Source organism: Mastomys coucha, unplaced genomic scaffold (genome assembly GCF_008632895.1).
Source record: "Mastomys coucha isolate ucsf_1 unplaced genomic scaffold, UCSF_Mcou_1 pScaffold21, whole genome shotgun sequence".
NCBI classification, from domain to species: Eukaryota; Metazoa; Chordata; class Mammalia; order Rodentia; family Muridae; genus Mastomys; species Mastomys coucha.
Window position 1 is genome coordinate 93,255,258 of NW_022196904.1, and position 13,228 is coordinate 93,268,485.

Here is a 13,228-nt window from a genome sequence, read left to right on the forward strand (position 1 = left end):
TGTTGAAATAGAGATAGTGAAAGAAATCAGGCATTGCAGTTTACTAGATAAGAGTTAATAATCCCAGGACAAGTTCAACAAAGTAAACTTGGAATTCTCATTAGTCATGTATGGCAGACTACATTACTTAATAGAAGAAAGTTGGTGGCTCCTCTGGTAAATGGAGGTCCCCCACAAATACTTAGAATAACAGCTGAGTCACTCCCATATACAGGAATTTACAATGGTCTAGGTAGAAGGTAGGTTGTGGTTTAAGAAGGAACTTGAGTATTGTATTATTCACAGAAAGGCTAGCAAGAATGAGATCTCCCTGGTGCATTGTTTCACAAGCCCAGAAGAATAGCATAGTTAGGTGTTTAGTAAGGGCTGGGTGGTGGCAGATTATTACAATAGATTAGAATTAGAACTATAACTAGGACATGAAGCCCTCACACCTGGCTACTAAGAATAAGCTGACTTTTAGATACGGCTGACTTTATCTCAGTTGTAACCACCGCCTAATTCCTGCCAACTTTCATGTATGCATTTTTCTGCTTTGTTTAAAGAATCATTATGCATCGGATGACCTCAATGTACCCTGGCTGATGTATTACCTAACTTTGTTATTTCTTCTGTAATGACTGTCTAAGTCTGATACTTAGTTTGAGAAATTACACTCTGATTCAGCACTCTCTTGTGTTCCTGTCTGTTTGTCACTCACTGACTCCTTGCCCACCTAAGTACTGGAACCCTGATTCTCCCTGGGTTGAGGGACCATGATTAGGTCTGCCCTCTGCAACATTAGAGAGCCTGGCTTCAGGTTCCTGCTGAGAATTCACCCCTATGCTAAAAGGTAGAAGAAGAGTCTTGCTTGCTTTCATGCTTTACAGAGATCCCTCCATTCAGTCTTCTGCTGTGCTGGGACCTCAACATCTCTGAGAAACACAACCTATGATGTGTCTTCTATGTCTCTGTGTGTTTATGTCAATATGGATCTTTAAAAAAACCTCAATTTCTCAATAATTCTTCACAGAGTCCCCTTGAACCTCCTCGCCTATATAAAACCTAGCACATTCTCCTTTAATGGTGTTGAGTTTTGTTCTATTGGTACGTATTTTAAACCTCAACATAAGAGCAAAGCAAGCCATACCCAACCATAACAAGGACATCTCGTGTAACTGAGCATGGCCTCAGATGCTCTGAAATCTTCCTGTCTCTGCCTCCTTAGTCCTGGGATTGTATCAGAACAATCATGGCAACATCTGTTTGTCATCCCAATGATACTTTATTATGGTCTCATCAACAGGGAGAAAAAACCTAACAGATACCATATCAGATACCTTTTAACTGCTAGAAGCAGTGAGTTCCTAGAAACATTCTATTGTTTACATTTCACAACACATCAGAAGATACAGTTATGAGTATCATTGTCATCATTATCATTCATTGTAAAATGGAAAACCATAGACTTTAAGTTCTTGATAACGAATACAGCTAAACAAATATCCTTTCAAAAATAAGTGTAAAAATAAAAAAAATCATAGATATCTACAACATATTAGAGTAGTCTTGGTGGCAGCTTCCAGGACCTAACATCCAGACATGAAAAGAGCTACACCTTAGTTTCCCCAGTCACACAGTGTCACATAGAACATCTACCCAGTAATTAGCACAACCACCACCTACTGAATGTGCACTGGAATCATTATAAATATTGAACTTCTCTTACTAAAAATTACATAATCCTTTTTCATTTGTGTATGTGTTTCAGCCTAGGTGTTCTGTAGCATATTTGTGGAATAAGAGATTCATTTGTTGGAGCTGGCTGCCTTCTTCAGCCAAGAGAGTCTGAGAAAATGAACACAGCTCATCACTCATTGAGGAAAGGGTTTTTACTCTCAGAGTCTTCTAAAGATTTCAAATTTATTTTCCTACAATGACCTGCAATATGGGTGCACTATTTTACCAAAACTCAAAAACAAAATCAAAACATGAAATGAAAAATAAAACCAAACAAGCAAACATACGTAGCCTTTAGAGGATGTTATTCAAGGTTGTACTGCTATGTGGAGAGGCAGGATTAGAACCTGTATACTCTCAACACATGTCCTTTTTTTTTCTGAGATTAAAAAATTTATTTAAAAATTTTATAAAGCAGCTTTACATTACGCACAAACAACGCATTTAACTTTGTATAGAAACAAAATACCTTTCCATTTGAAAAAATCAAGTTTTTGCTGTATATAAAACTAACATGTGCACATTGTGCTTGAACTGCAAAGACTGTACAGCTTTACAGAAGTCCACCCTCCAGAAGGGCATCCGGTAAACACATTATTGTATATTTGACACATGGCATATACCCCACATGTACAATGGAGAAGCAAGGAAACAATTACAAGAACAAACCAGTAGCTTTTGGTAAGGGTCTGTACACCAACAACAACAGAGGCCCAGCACATCTGGAGAGTGCTTGGGACATTTCTGCACATCTCACAGGGTACCCTGAGGCTCTTGAATGAAGCCGTTATATACAGTAACTCCTAAGGGTCAAACCTGCTCTTTGCTAGAAACTTTTGGCTGTTTTACTACTGAAATGGCAACAGATTCAACACGGAGGCTAACTCAGATAAGTGAAACAAACCAATACCCTTAAAGAAAAAAAAATGAAAGAATCACAACAAAAATTTAAAATACTCTCCCTATTCTCTTTATACTCAGGATAAGTAAACATTTACATGATTTAAAAACCTAGGGAACTTTGTAGTTTCTGGAGGCAAAAACGCATAGGTCCCAGGCAGTGTTCCTCCACACATGCATGGTTCTCCCACCTGTAGAACATGCTGTGGATCCCACTTCACAGGCAAACTTCCTGTACACCCAGAGTCTCATTTTGTTAACCTCCAGGTGACACAAAGGCATCCTCACATCTGAGAAGCCAAGCACTGACAGTACTGTCACAGGCTCGGTGTGGTCCTTTAGGGAATTCTGGGATCACAAGACAAGTCAAGTAGCTGTTGCAATGTGGAAGGCAGTGGAAGAGCAACAGCAGTGAACTGCCATTTCTACAAAACAAAAACAGAAACAAAAAAAAAAAACCGAAACAACTTTCCCTCTTCAGTGGAAAAGGACAACCACATTGGTAAGGCACTGGTTCAACACATGTTCTTAGTGGATATTATTTGAGATGTTTCCTTCTTAAATATTTGATGAAACACAAGCATTGTGGTTAAACTGCCCTCCTGCTAAGGCCCATTCCTTAGTGAGAGATTCCTACATATAAATTTCAAAACTGGTAGACATTCTGGAGAAGAACTTTCTTTTATCAGCTAGAGAACGAGTAAGTTTGTGGAGACCTGACAGAGCTGAGACAAGTCACTCAGTGGTAGAGCAACTCATAAGCACACAGGAAGCCCTGGCTTTTATCTCTGGCACCACAAAAAAGAAGGGGTGTCTACTGTTGTGGACCTAGGTAGTTCTGTCTGTAAGACCTGGGGTTTGAAAACCTTAAAGAATGGGGGGACTACAGCCTAACACTGCAGACAAATTTACTTCAGCTTCAGTGTGCTTTTACGTGAATGTACAAAAGCAAGCAGGAAAGTTGTTGGAGTTCAGAAAAACCAAATCAGAAAAACATGCAAATAAATACCAGTAAGAACATACTAAATATTAACAAACCTTGACTACAATTGTCTCAGGTCAGACCATATAAACACAATTGTCTGGCATTATACTATAGATTATATCTTAGAAAGCACAAAATTAAGGCACAAGCCCATATTCAGAACCAGTGTCCATTGAGGCTGGTACTGAATATATCCTTGCACAGCAATAGGTTCTATAGCTATGTTTTGACATCCAACAAGAATAAACATATCTTATAAATTGAATACATGTTCTTTTTGCAGGAGGCACAAAATCACTTCCAAAGCAAATCACTTCCAAGAACAAAATGTCCTTGAGGCAAAAGGCCCTCTTTCTTTTTTTCTGGGACCTCTCTTACAGGTCCCTAGGATGTTGTTTGCTGTGAGTCATTCTTTTGACTGTGTTCCTACAGAGATGGTGTTAGCAGAGTTACCATTTCTCTCACTTAGTGAAGAAGCAGCCATTTTCTTTGGGAATATGGGAAAGGGTGAATGACCTTAATCATCTTGTGAATAGAGAAGCAACTGGATCAAGGTAATGAGTCCACACCTGTTTATAGTTAGAAATGAAGGTCATAAAAATAAAGGGCCCAAGATAAAAAAGTTAGAATGATGCAGGGGAGCTCTGGCACATGAGATACACCAGACATGGGGGCACTGCACTGTATAGGTGAGGGTTTAAGAGGGTGGCCTGCATACTATCATTGGCTCTGGACAATACATAGGATTAAAATATGGGTAGACTTTACCAGGGAAGGCAGGGTCATAGAACCTATAGATGAGAGCTCCATAGTTAGAAACATCATAAAATGAGAGAGTGCAAGCTTCCCGGTCCAGGAAAACTCCAACACGACTGGGAGGACTAGGCAGAGAGAGGGCCAGGACACTGGGGTTGTGGGTGATAGAACACTCATCAAAGGCATTGTATACAGACCCATTCTTCGTCCCTATAACCCAGTAGCCACATTTAGGCTGATACATTACATTTTGTTTAACATTAGAATGATGTTTTGTTTTGAAGCCCATTTCATCCTTTGAATGAAGTTGAGGTTGAGCACGTTTTCCATCATTTAATCCGAGGAGCCAGGCATCACTTCTAGACACGTCTACTTCCCAGTAATGCTTCCCTGAGGAGATAGCTGGATATCCCAGGACACCCAAATGGTAGGTCTCGGGGACTTCAATATACCACGTATTGCAACTTCCAAATCTTATTTTTCCCTTTCCTTTGTTAATGGTAATGGCTGAATGTTTTTTTTCATATAGAGTGATATGAACTGCAGAAAAATGAGACATATATGTTTTGAGTCAGATGAAATACAAGGTACAGCCTCATTTGTAACTTAAGCAACAGAAGCATAAGGAGAAAGAGAAAGAAAACATGGAGAAGCCTTGTTTAAAGTCAAGGAGAAGCAGACTGCTGTGTATATTGGGAGTAGCAACATGAAACATGAGACTTGACAGAGAAATATCCTCTGGAAGACATTGTGAGGAGAGCGCCTCATGGTGCTGTGGTTTCTCCTTACCCCAGTATCGTTGGACATCCATGAGCCCTGAAATGATGAAAGTATACAGCAGTAAGTACAAGCAAAGGAATCAAACCATTAAAGTCCATTTTGTTTTCCAGATGAGTGGAAGGTTTGGAAGCTGATATAGGACAGGATAAATGATGAATTCCCATCAATACAATGACATCACAGGGGCACAGTATCTGCTCTGCTCTGTCCCTCTACCCATATTCAGGATCCTTACATGCTTCTAATGCAGTCCAGACACACCCAGAATCATACACAAAATCACAGAAATTAGCTGCCCTCACCTTGATTTGCTTGCAGCAAGCCTTTCAAATCTGGAGCTTGGAAGTTTCTTCTTCTTTTTGGGGGGACAGTTTGTGGCTGTGTCAGTATCAAGGTCTGACTCCTAGGGATAAGAAAATTGACTTTCACATATCAAACCCTTGACTTTTGACCAGCACTGACTCCCTGTCATTCTAACCATTCCTTCAACTCTCCTGAGAATTCTTAGAAGGAAGAAGGTAGACTATTAACTATAGAGATATGGGGAATACTTATGACCCCACCCACTTACTTGCTGTGTGATGCTGGGAAAGACTTATTCATAGAAGCATAGTGTCTCACTCAACTTCACACACAAACAAGTGTTTCTTCCACTTTCCCTCCTCCTCTCCTAGAAGTCTTTTCAACATGAATTTAAAAAAGAAAATCAAACTGAAGTAGCAGAAAAATAATGTGTGGGCTGAGAATGGTGGCACATGTAATTATAAGGCAGAGGCAGTGGATCTCTGATTTCAAAAGCACTCTGTTCTACACAGTAAGTAAGTTCCAGGAAAGCCAGAGCTACAAAGAAGAACCCTGTCTGAAAAAACAACAAACAAAAAACCATAATTGAGTCAATAGAAATGTGGAAAAAAGAAAGAAATGGAAGGAAGGAAGGAAGGAAGGAAGGAAGGGAAGGAGGAAGAGAGAGAGGGAGAGAGGGAGGGAGGGAGGGAGGGAGGGAGGGATTTCAAGAATCTGGTGAAATAGTCATAGAGTATGGGCAGGAAAGCCATCTTCAGAAAGCCTAGACTTCACACACTTTGTCAATGAGGACACTGTCAGCCAGCATCTGCTCCTTCAAGTTCTGTAGTTAGGATGACAAATTTGGAAAAGGAGACAGCAAATCACACTTAGGCTGACATAAGCTCCACATGTTAGGATGGAGGCTGATGCTGACAACTGGGATGTGCCACTTTACACACAAGGGCAAGGCTTTCCACAGTCCTGTGACATATGCAGTCCTCCTGCAGCCATTGTTTCACTGCCAAAATATTGTGTGCCCACAAAGTCAAGTCTCTTTTTAAAAAATCTAAGTTCAACCACAAAGGAAATCTGGATCTCCTTTATCCCATTAGAAATTCACAAAATAATTGGAGATTTTTCCAAGTATAGAACTTTGTGAACATTACAGACACAGAGGACATAACATTACCTATCTGCACTTGTTACCTGCTGATCTAGATACAAGCACACAGCATGAACAGAATGATGTATCCATGAGGAGTCTAAAAGCACTAGTAGGTCCACTTGCATCATCTCACTACTGACCTAGCTCAATAGATCTCCATAACCCAGTCCCCTAAAAGCCAACCTAATCTGTTCTCAATAGTTACAAAATGCTTGGACGCTGCTTTTCTCCCCACCTTCCTTTTACTAGAACATCATGATAACATTAAGTGTAAATTTAGCAAAACCCCAGAGATATTTATTCTAGTTGAATACCAACTAGTTGAATTCTCACCACACAATAGGGCCATCCTTCCCTATCAGCCCACACATACCTTGTCAGGACAGAAGTTACACCCTAGGGAGAAGAGAGAAAACACAGTTAACAACATATTTTTCATGTTCTCGCAAATCCTGGTTATACTCTTATTGGCTGAAGGGACAAAATCAAAAGAGATCAGTCACCCACAGTTCCTCAAAACATGATAGAAATAGAGTGAATGGCTCTTTATTTGACTTACATGTAAATTAATAGACTCTTTCTGTCTTATACTACTAGGCATTGAAGACCAAATATTAAGAAACAATAGTTTGAAAGCTTACATATGTTTTGATGTGCATATTGTTAAACAAATAAACAGGTGACATTTCTCATGCTATACGTTAGGTATCCATTACCTTAAAAAATCATATGTATGAGAATCTGAATTCCATATCCTTTTAATCATTTAAACATGATTTGATATATCAATATTGAGAAATCCAAAAAGACAAGAGGCTTAGAATATTTAATTCTTAAAACCAGCCAACCAGATCTCCGTTAACCCCACCCTCCAATACCCTGCCCCTTCTGCTTTTCTTCTCTCTCTACAATTGGCTTAGCAGGAAAGAAGCTGACCTGAAGAGATATGTGTGTCTCTCAATGTGACTATCAAACTGTTGAAACTGTGATTCCAACGAAACAGGAATTTCTCCAGGATCTTACATTGAGAGAAGGAAAACAGCTTTAGTCAGAGGAAGAGCTGGTCTCCTAATGGATTTCAATCAGCTGTAATGACTTGTCTGACCACCTTAAAGTGTGACACTATGACACAGACCATGATGGGAGAAAGATGGACAGGACCACACCTTGACCTGGACTAGTCATATGTGCACATTCTTGGTTCTCTATTTAAACTTTGATCTCACTTAGGGAGCCTGAATAAGAACAGCACAATTTTGTGAATCTTTCTTCCCCTTCCAAAGTAGCCACATTCATTAAATCTTTTTCTCCTCTCCAATCTTAATTTGGCTCTTTAACATGGGCAGACCTGACCAGGTAGGTCCACATTGATATGTTAAATAGGTACCTCAACTTTCCTATAAACTTGCCTGCAATATTTTCTAATTTGGCTTGGATTGGCTCATTTCATCAACAAATAACTTATCAGTAGATCCCATAGTTAAAGGGATTCTGAGAGAGTATGAATTCCTCTAGTTATAAATGAATTCTGATGTTCAAATTTGTCCTCTTGAAGAACTCTATATATTCATGTCTCCTGAATCATTATTATAGTACATGAAATAGGGAGTCAATCAGAGGATTAATCAACAGATGAATGGATAAAAATGACATGATCAGCATATAGTAAAATATTAGATGTTTAAAATCAAGAAGTGTTGTCATTTGTCATAACTTATCTGAACTCAAGAGAATTTATATTGCACTAATCCAGCTGGGATCAGAAAAAAAGACTAAATGATACTATTCAAATATTTTATGTACACACATTAGTAAGGATCAAGAGTAGAGGTCCTCAGGACATGGAGGTAGAGAAAAATGAGAAGGTTCATTAGTCAAAAGATAAAGTTTCAAGACTGTTAAGTGTGTTAGTTGAGGTTAGTATATATATGAAATAGCTCAGTTTGGACATAAAGACATAATTCTATCTAATATGAATATTTTCAGATGTAATTAAAGTAATACAATGGAAACAAAGAAATCAAAGTAGTTATGAAAAAATTCTAGAACCTCCAAAGTCTATAAGACTGACAATTCCAATGAAAAAAAAAAAACAAATTCCCACAGTGATATTCACAACCAGAATATGATTTTGGTGTAAATTATTTTAAAATGCGCTAAAGATCAACTACACTACAAATTTATGCCTTTATAGATAATGAAGCCACCTTTCACATCAGCCACTGGCATACAGAGGCATGCAAACCTCTCTGAGTTCCTGGATCGTATACCCCGACAAGTCCCACTCCCACTGGAATCAGAGGCAGCTGGAATAAGTGTTTCAAATCATCAGAAGGAGAAATAACCTCTACTACATTCAAATTCTGATGAAGTGACTAATTTGACAGCTGAAAATGTGCTTCACACATGCTTAGAAATACAAAGGGTATTAACTGCTAAAGCCTAGGTAACTGGTGTCTGTCTAGCTAGCCATTTTATGCTGTTACTAATATTACAAGGAAACTTTTCTTCTCCAAGTTGAATGCATATTATATTATGTTCTGTGCTTTGGTTTTTCTGGAGAAGCAATCACAATAGAGATAAGTTAGAACTTTTTTGTAGTTAGCCACAATAAGCTTGGACAAGAATCAACTGCCTAGTAGAACTTCATGTACCTGTGTATGTATTTTATGGTTTCCATTTGTAAGCTGTTCCTGGGATAAACCCCAACGTAAGAGGGATATCTGCATCAATATAAAAATCCATTTGGAATAAGACTTACATTTTTAATGGGGGTCGAGTCAAGTTTAAGGTTCCCAATAACTTCCTGGTAATTAACATTCTACTTGGAAGAGAGAAAGAGATAAACATGGGTAACTGGCATCCTGGTTGGCAAGTTAATACGTAAATGTTAGAGAAGGCAAGTCCCCTGCCACAACTGAATACCCCATCCACTGAGAGCAGAATAATTTTACAACAAAGGCATGTTCCTAAGGATGACCCCTAACCACAAATCCTTATTGGTGGAATAACTTGTTACAGATATTTGTGGATTTCAGGCTTAAAAGCTTTGTAGGATTGAGACTCATGGTCACAACATCTACTGAGATTTGTTGACAACCCTCATGGATTAGACCTTGGATGAATGCTCAATAAACTATCCGTGTCTGTGGTCTGTGATCATGTTTGTGGTACAACTGATGGACCTCAAAAATATCTACCCATGATTCAACATTTCTAATCTCTAAGGTTTAGCTTTGGTATTTTACCTGATAAAATAATAAAATACCATTTCTTGCTGACATTCACACATGTAATGATTCTCCCAGCTTCTGAACCTTATTCAGGAAAGACTACAGGAAGATCTCACTGTCATCATCATGAACAACACAGCAGCAGAGAGGTAGGGCAATGGCTTCCATGTCCCCTGACTCTCAGACACTGGGTTCTCCTGCAGTATTACCTGAAGCATTTCCATGGTTGAGAGCTCCAACTGATGTTCCACATCTGAGATGAGGGCTCTCACCAACTCCCTCTGCTCCCCTAGCTCTTTTTCAGACTTGTCCAGCTTTTTCATTACATCTCCCTTCTCTTTCTTCAGCTTCTGCAGCTCCTCAGTCTCCTTTGAGTTCACGATTTCTCTTAATCCTTTAAACTCGATCTGAACATTTTCTACATCGCTTTGTATTTGGTTCTTCATGGGTAAGAAAAGAAAGAGGAATTCAGTCTCTCCAAATGGCACCAGGAGATAAAGAAATACTGCTCTAAGTATTCAGAGAGAATTGAGCTTGGGAAAGGGAAGGGATTCCTAGGGAAGCAGGTGTTTCCTTTTGATGTCTGTTCAGTACATTCCAAAACAAAGATCTTAGGTCACCTTTACCAAGGCCACTAAGGCCATGTGAGCCAAAGTGGGATGACTGGATGCAGCTCAGTTTCTACACAGTTATCTAAGATAATAGTTCCTGCCTGCAACAGTGCTCATTCCACATCTGAAGCCTTAAGAGAAGCTAAAGCCCAATAATAGAACTGTGGCCTGTTCCCAAGCATATTTCCCAACAACTGGAAGTTCAGAAGGTACCACCAGAATAGGACCCAGAAGATGTTCTGACCAAGCATCCTCCATGGTGCCAGCTCCTCACAGTGCCCAGCTCAGTTGTGATATACTGACTCTGCATCTCCAGCCAGGGGAACCGTAGGGTGGAGTATCAAGGCCTCTTGGCCTCCCTGGCTCCCAGGAAGTAAAGACTCCAGGAGCTTCTTGCCCAGGTCCCTCCCAGGCATCAGGCTGACTCCCTTAGGAGTCAGAATCCCCACTCGCCTCCCAGTCAGTTCTCTGCTGTTGAAGGTCATCCTGCCATTCATCACACTTTTTCTCATTTTCCATCAGCTTCTGCAGAGCTGCCTGCAGCTTCTCCTGTGAGAAAGGAATTGTAGCAGAGTCAAGTTGTGTGATTAGTAGGACTGCTTTTCCTAAACAAAGGCCGAGAAACTCTTGTGAGAAGACAGGAAGCCTAAGACTGTTCTTTTTTGAAAAGCTTGTGACAGTGTTTATGTACATAAAGTACATAAATCTAAAAAGTCTACAGCTCAATTGATTTTTGTATTTTATACACACAACCCCATACAAACAAAGACAGAAATCTTTCTAAGTCGGTCATCCCACTCAATAGAAACCTTTTACTTTGCTTCTAGCATCAGAGAACCAGGACACTTTTGTTAGTTTTCTGAACATAAGTATATACATATGTCACATGCCCGACAATGTCATATTTGTGACTTGCACTTTAAAAAAAAAAAAAAAAACTGGGTTATGTTGCATAGCCTTGGCTTGCCTGTAGTTACTGTGCAGACAAGCATACTCCTGAAACTCAGAGATCCAAGAATATCAGATGCCAGGTCTCTGTGATAAAAATTGCCCAATAACACTGGCCACATGAACATTCTTTTTTCGTTTTTTTTTTTTTGTTGTTTTTTTTTAAGATTTATTTTATGTATATGAGTACATTGCAGCTATTTCCAGACCCACCATGTGGTTGCTGGGAATTGAACCCAGGACATTTGAAAGAGCAGTCAGTGTTCTTAACCACTGAGCCATCTCTCCAGCCTGAACATTCTTTTTTCTTTTCCATGTTTTTTTTTTTTATTTCTAATTGCAGTTTTATAGTTATGTTTCTTTCTTTTACTGAAAATGACATCTCATACAATATATACTTCAAGGCACCTTTTAAAAAAGTTTTATTTATTCAAGTATATGAGTGCTCTCTTTGCAAGTATGCTTGCATAACAGAAGAAGGCATCGGACCCTACTATACATGGCTTTGATACACCATGTGGTTGCTGGGAATTCATCTCAGGGTGTCTGCAAGCATAGCTGATGCTCTTAAGTGCTGAGCCATCTCTCTAGCCCCATACAATACACTCTGATTTAGTTTTTCCTTCTCATTACTACTCCAGGTTCCTCCCTACTTCCCTCCCCTCCCATCCACATCCACACCCTTATGTCTCCTCTTAGAAAACAAAGAGTAAGGTTCCCTGCAGTCCTTGGGAGAGTAGACCCTGTCTGAACATTTCCTGATCTGCACAGCAGAGCTGATCCTGGTGGCAGGGGACTGGGTGAGCTGACCCAAGGGTGTGAGCAGAGAGCTGGCTCTGTCACTTGTCTGCTGGGAGGTGATATGGGCAAGGAAGAGATACCACCCTTCCCCCACATTCACACCCCTTGATACCTATGACAGGCAGGGGAGCTGGGCCAGAGTTCTTCAGAACTGGAGAGCTAGCCCTCCTCCTCATCTGCTGCAGAACTTTGGGAGAGCAGGCCCTGTACCTCACTTGAGCAGCATTGTAGATCTGATGCTGAAGATGGGGGCCCCAGTGAGCAAGCCTTAAGGATGTGAGTGTGGATTAGCAGGCCATGCAAATTTGCTGTGTGACAGCATAAGCAAGGGAGAAATGCCCTCCCCCAACCTTCAACCTTTGACACCTACATCAAGCAAGAGAGCTGACCCTGGGTCATGGTAGCAGGAGGGCTGGTCCTTCCCCTCCACTACTGCAGAACTCAGAAGAGATGGTCCTGAACCATAACTTGGCAGCAAAGTAGAGCTGGCCCTGGATGTGGGGGTTGCAGGTTAGCAGGCTCTAAGGGTGTGAATGCAGAAGAGCCCTCCCTCTTGTCTATTGGGCAGTGGTGCAGAAACAGGAGAGACACCCTCCTCCCCTTATCCCTTGCCAGTCAGGAGAACTGGCACCAGTCCCATGAGAGTGCAAGAACTGGCTATGTCTCTCAGCAGTTGAAAAACTTGAGATAGCTCACCTACACCTTACATGGGCAGCAGGGTAGAGCTGATCCTAGTTACTAGGATTGATGGTGTCGGGCCTCAAAGATGTGAGAGAGCTTGCAGGCTGACCAGCTCAGAAACTGCTCAGGCCAAGACCTAGGACTTAGAATGGCCCCACTGCAATATCTACCCCATCAGTAAAATGCTAGAGTGCAAGAAAAGACTAGTCTTACAGATCCAGTACTACAGGATCACCATGAAACAAGGCAACACCAGGATATCTGAGAGGAATCCTAGTGAGGTTCTAGTATTGATGAAGTAGCAGAAGCCAGAGGTCTCAGACCAGACCAAGGACTTGTTGCAATGAACATTTGCAAGCAAAGA

General features: G+C 40.4%; 1 protein-coding gene across 3 annotated transcripts in view; it reads right to left on the reverse strand.

The window, feature by feature from the left end:
• Positions 1–1,244: 1,244 nt before the first annotated feature.
• Positions 1,245–13,228, reverse strand: part of LOC116102721 (tripartite motif-containing protein 30A-like) — a 28,271-nt gene continuing 16,287 nt past the window's right edge. The window contains exons 3-10 of one of the 3 annotated variants that reach the window (XM_031387714.1): positions 10,888–10,983; positions 10,033–10,263; positions 9,352–9,411; positions 7,527–7,608; positions 6,964–6,986; positions 5,443–5,543; positions 5,150–5,176; positions 4,774–4,900 (exon numbers count right to left, since the gene is read on the reverse strand). In XM_031387714.1, coding sequence (XP_031243574.1) covers positions 4,882–4,900; positions 5,150–5,176; positions 5,443–5,543; positions 6,964–6,986; positions 7,527–7,608; positions 9,352–9,411; positions 10,033–10,263; positions 10,888–10,983 — 639 coding nt within the window. In that variant the 3' untranslated portion in view covers positions 4,774–4,881. Of the gene's footprint in view, positions 4,901–5,149; positions 5,177–5,442; positions 5,544–6,963; positions 6,987–7,526; positions 7,609–9,351; positions 9,412–10,032; positions 10,264–10,887; positions 10,984–13,228 lie in introns of all 3 variants that reach the window. The other 2 variants (XM_031387712.1, XM_031387713.1) reach the window with 2 other exon arrangements.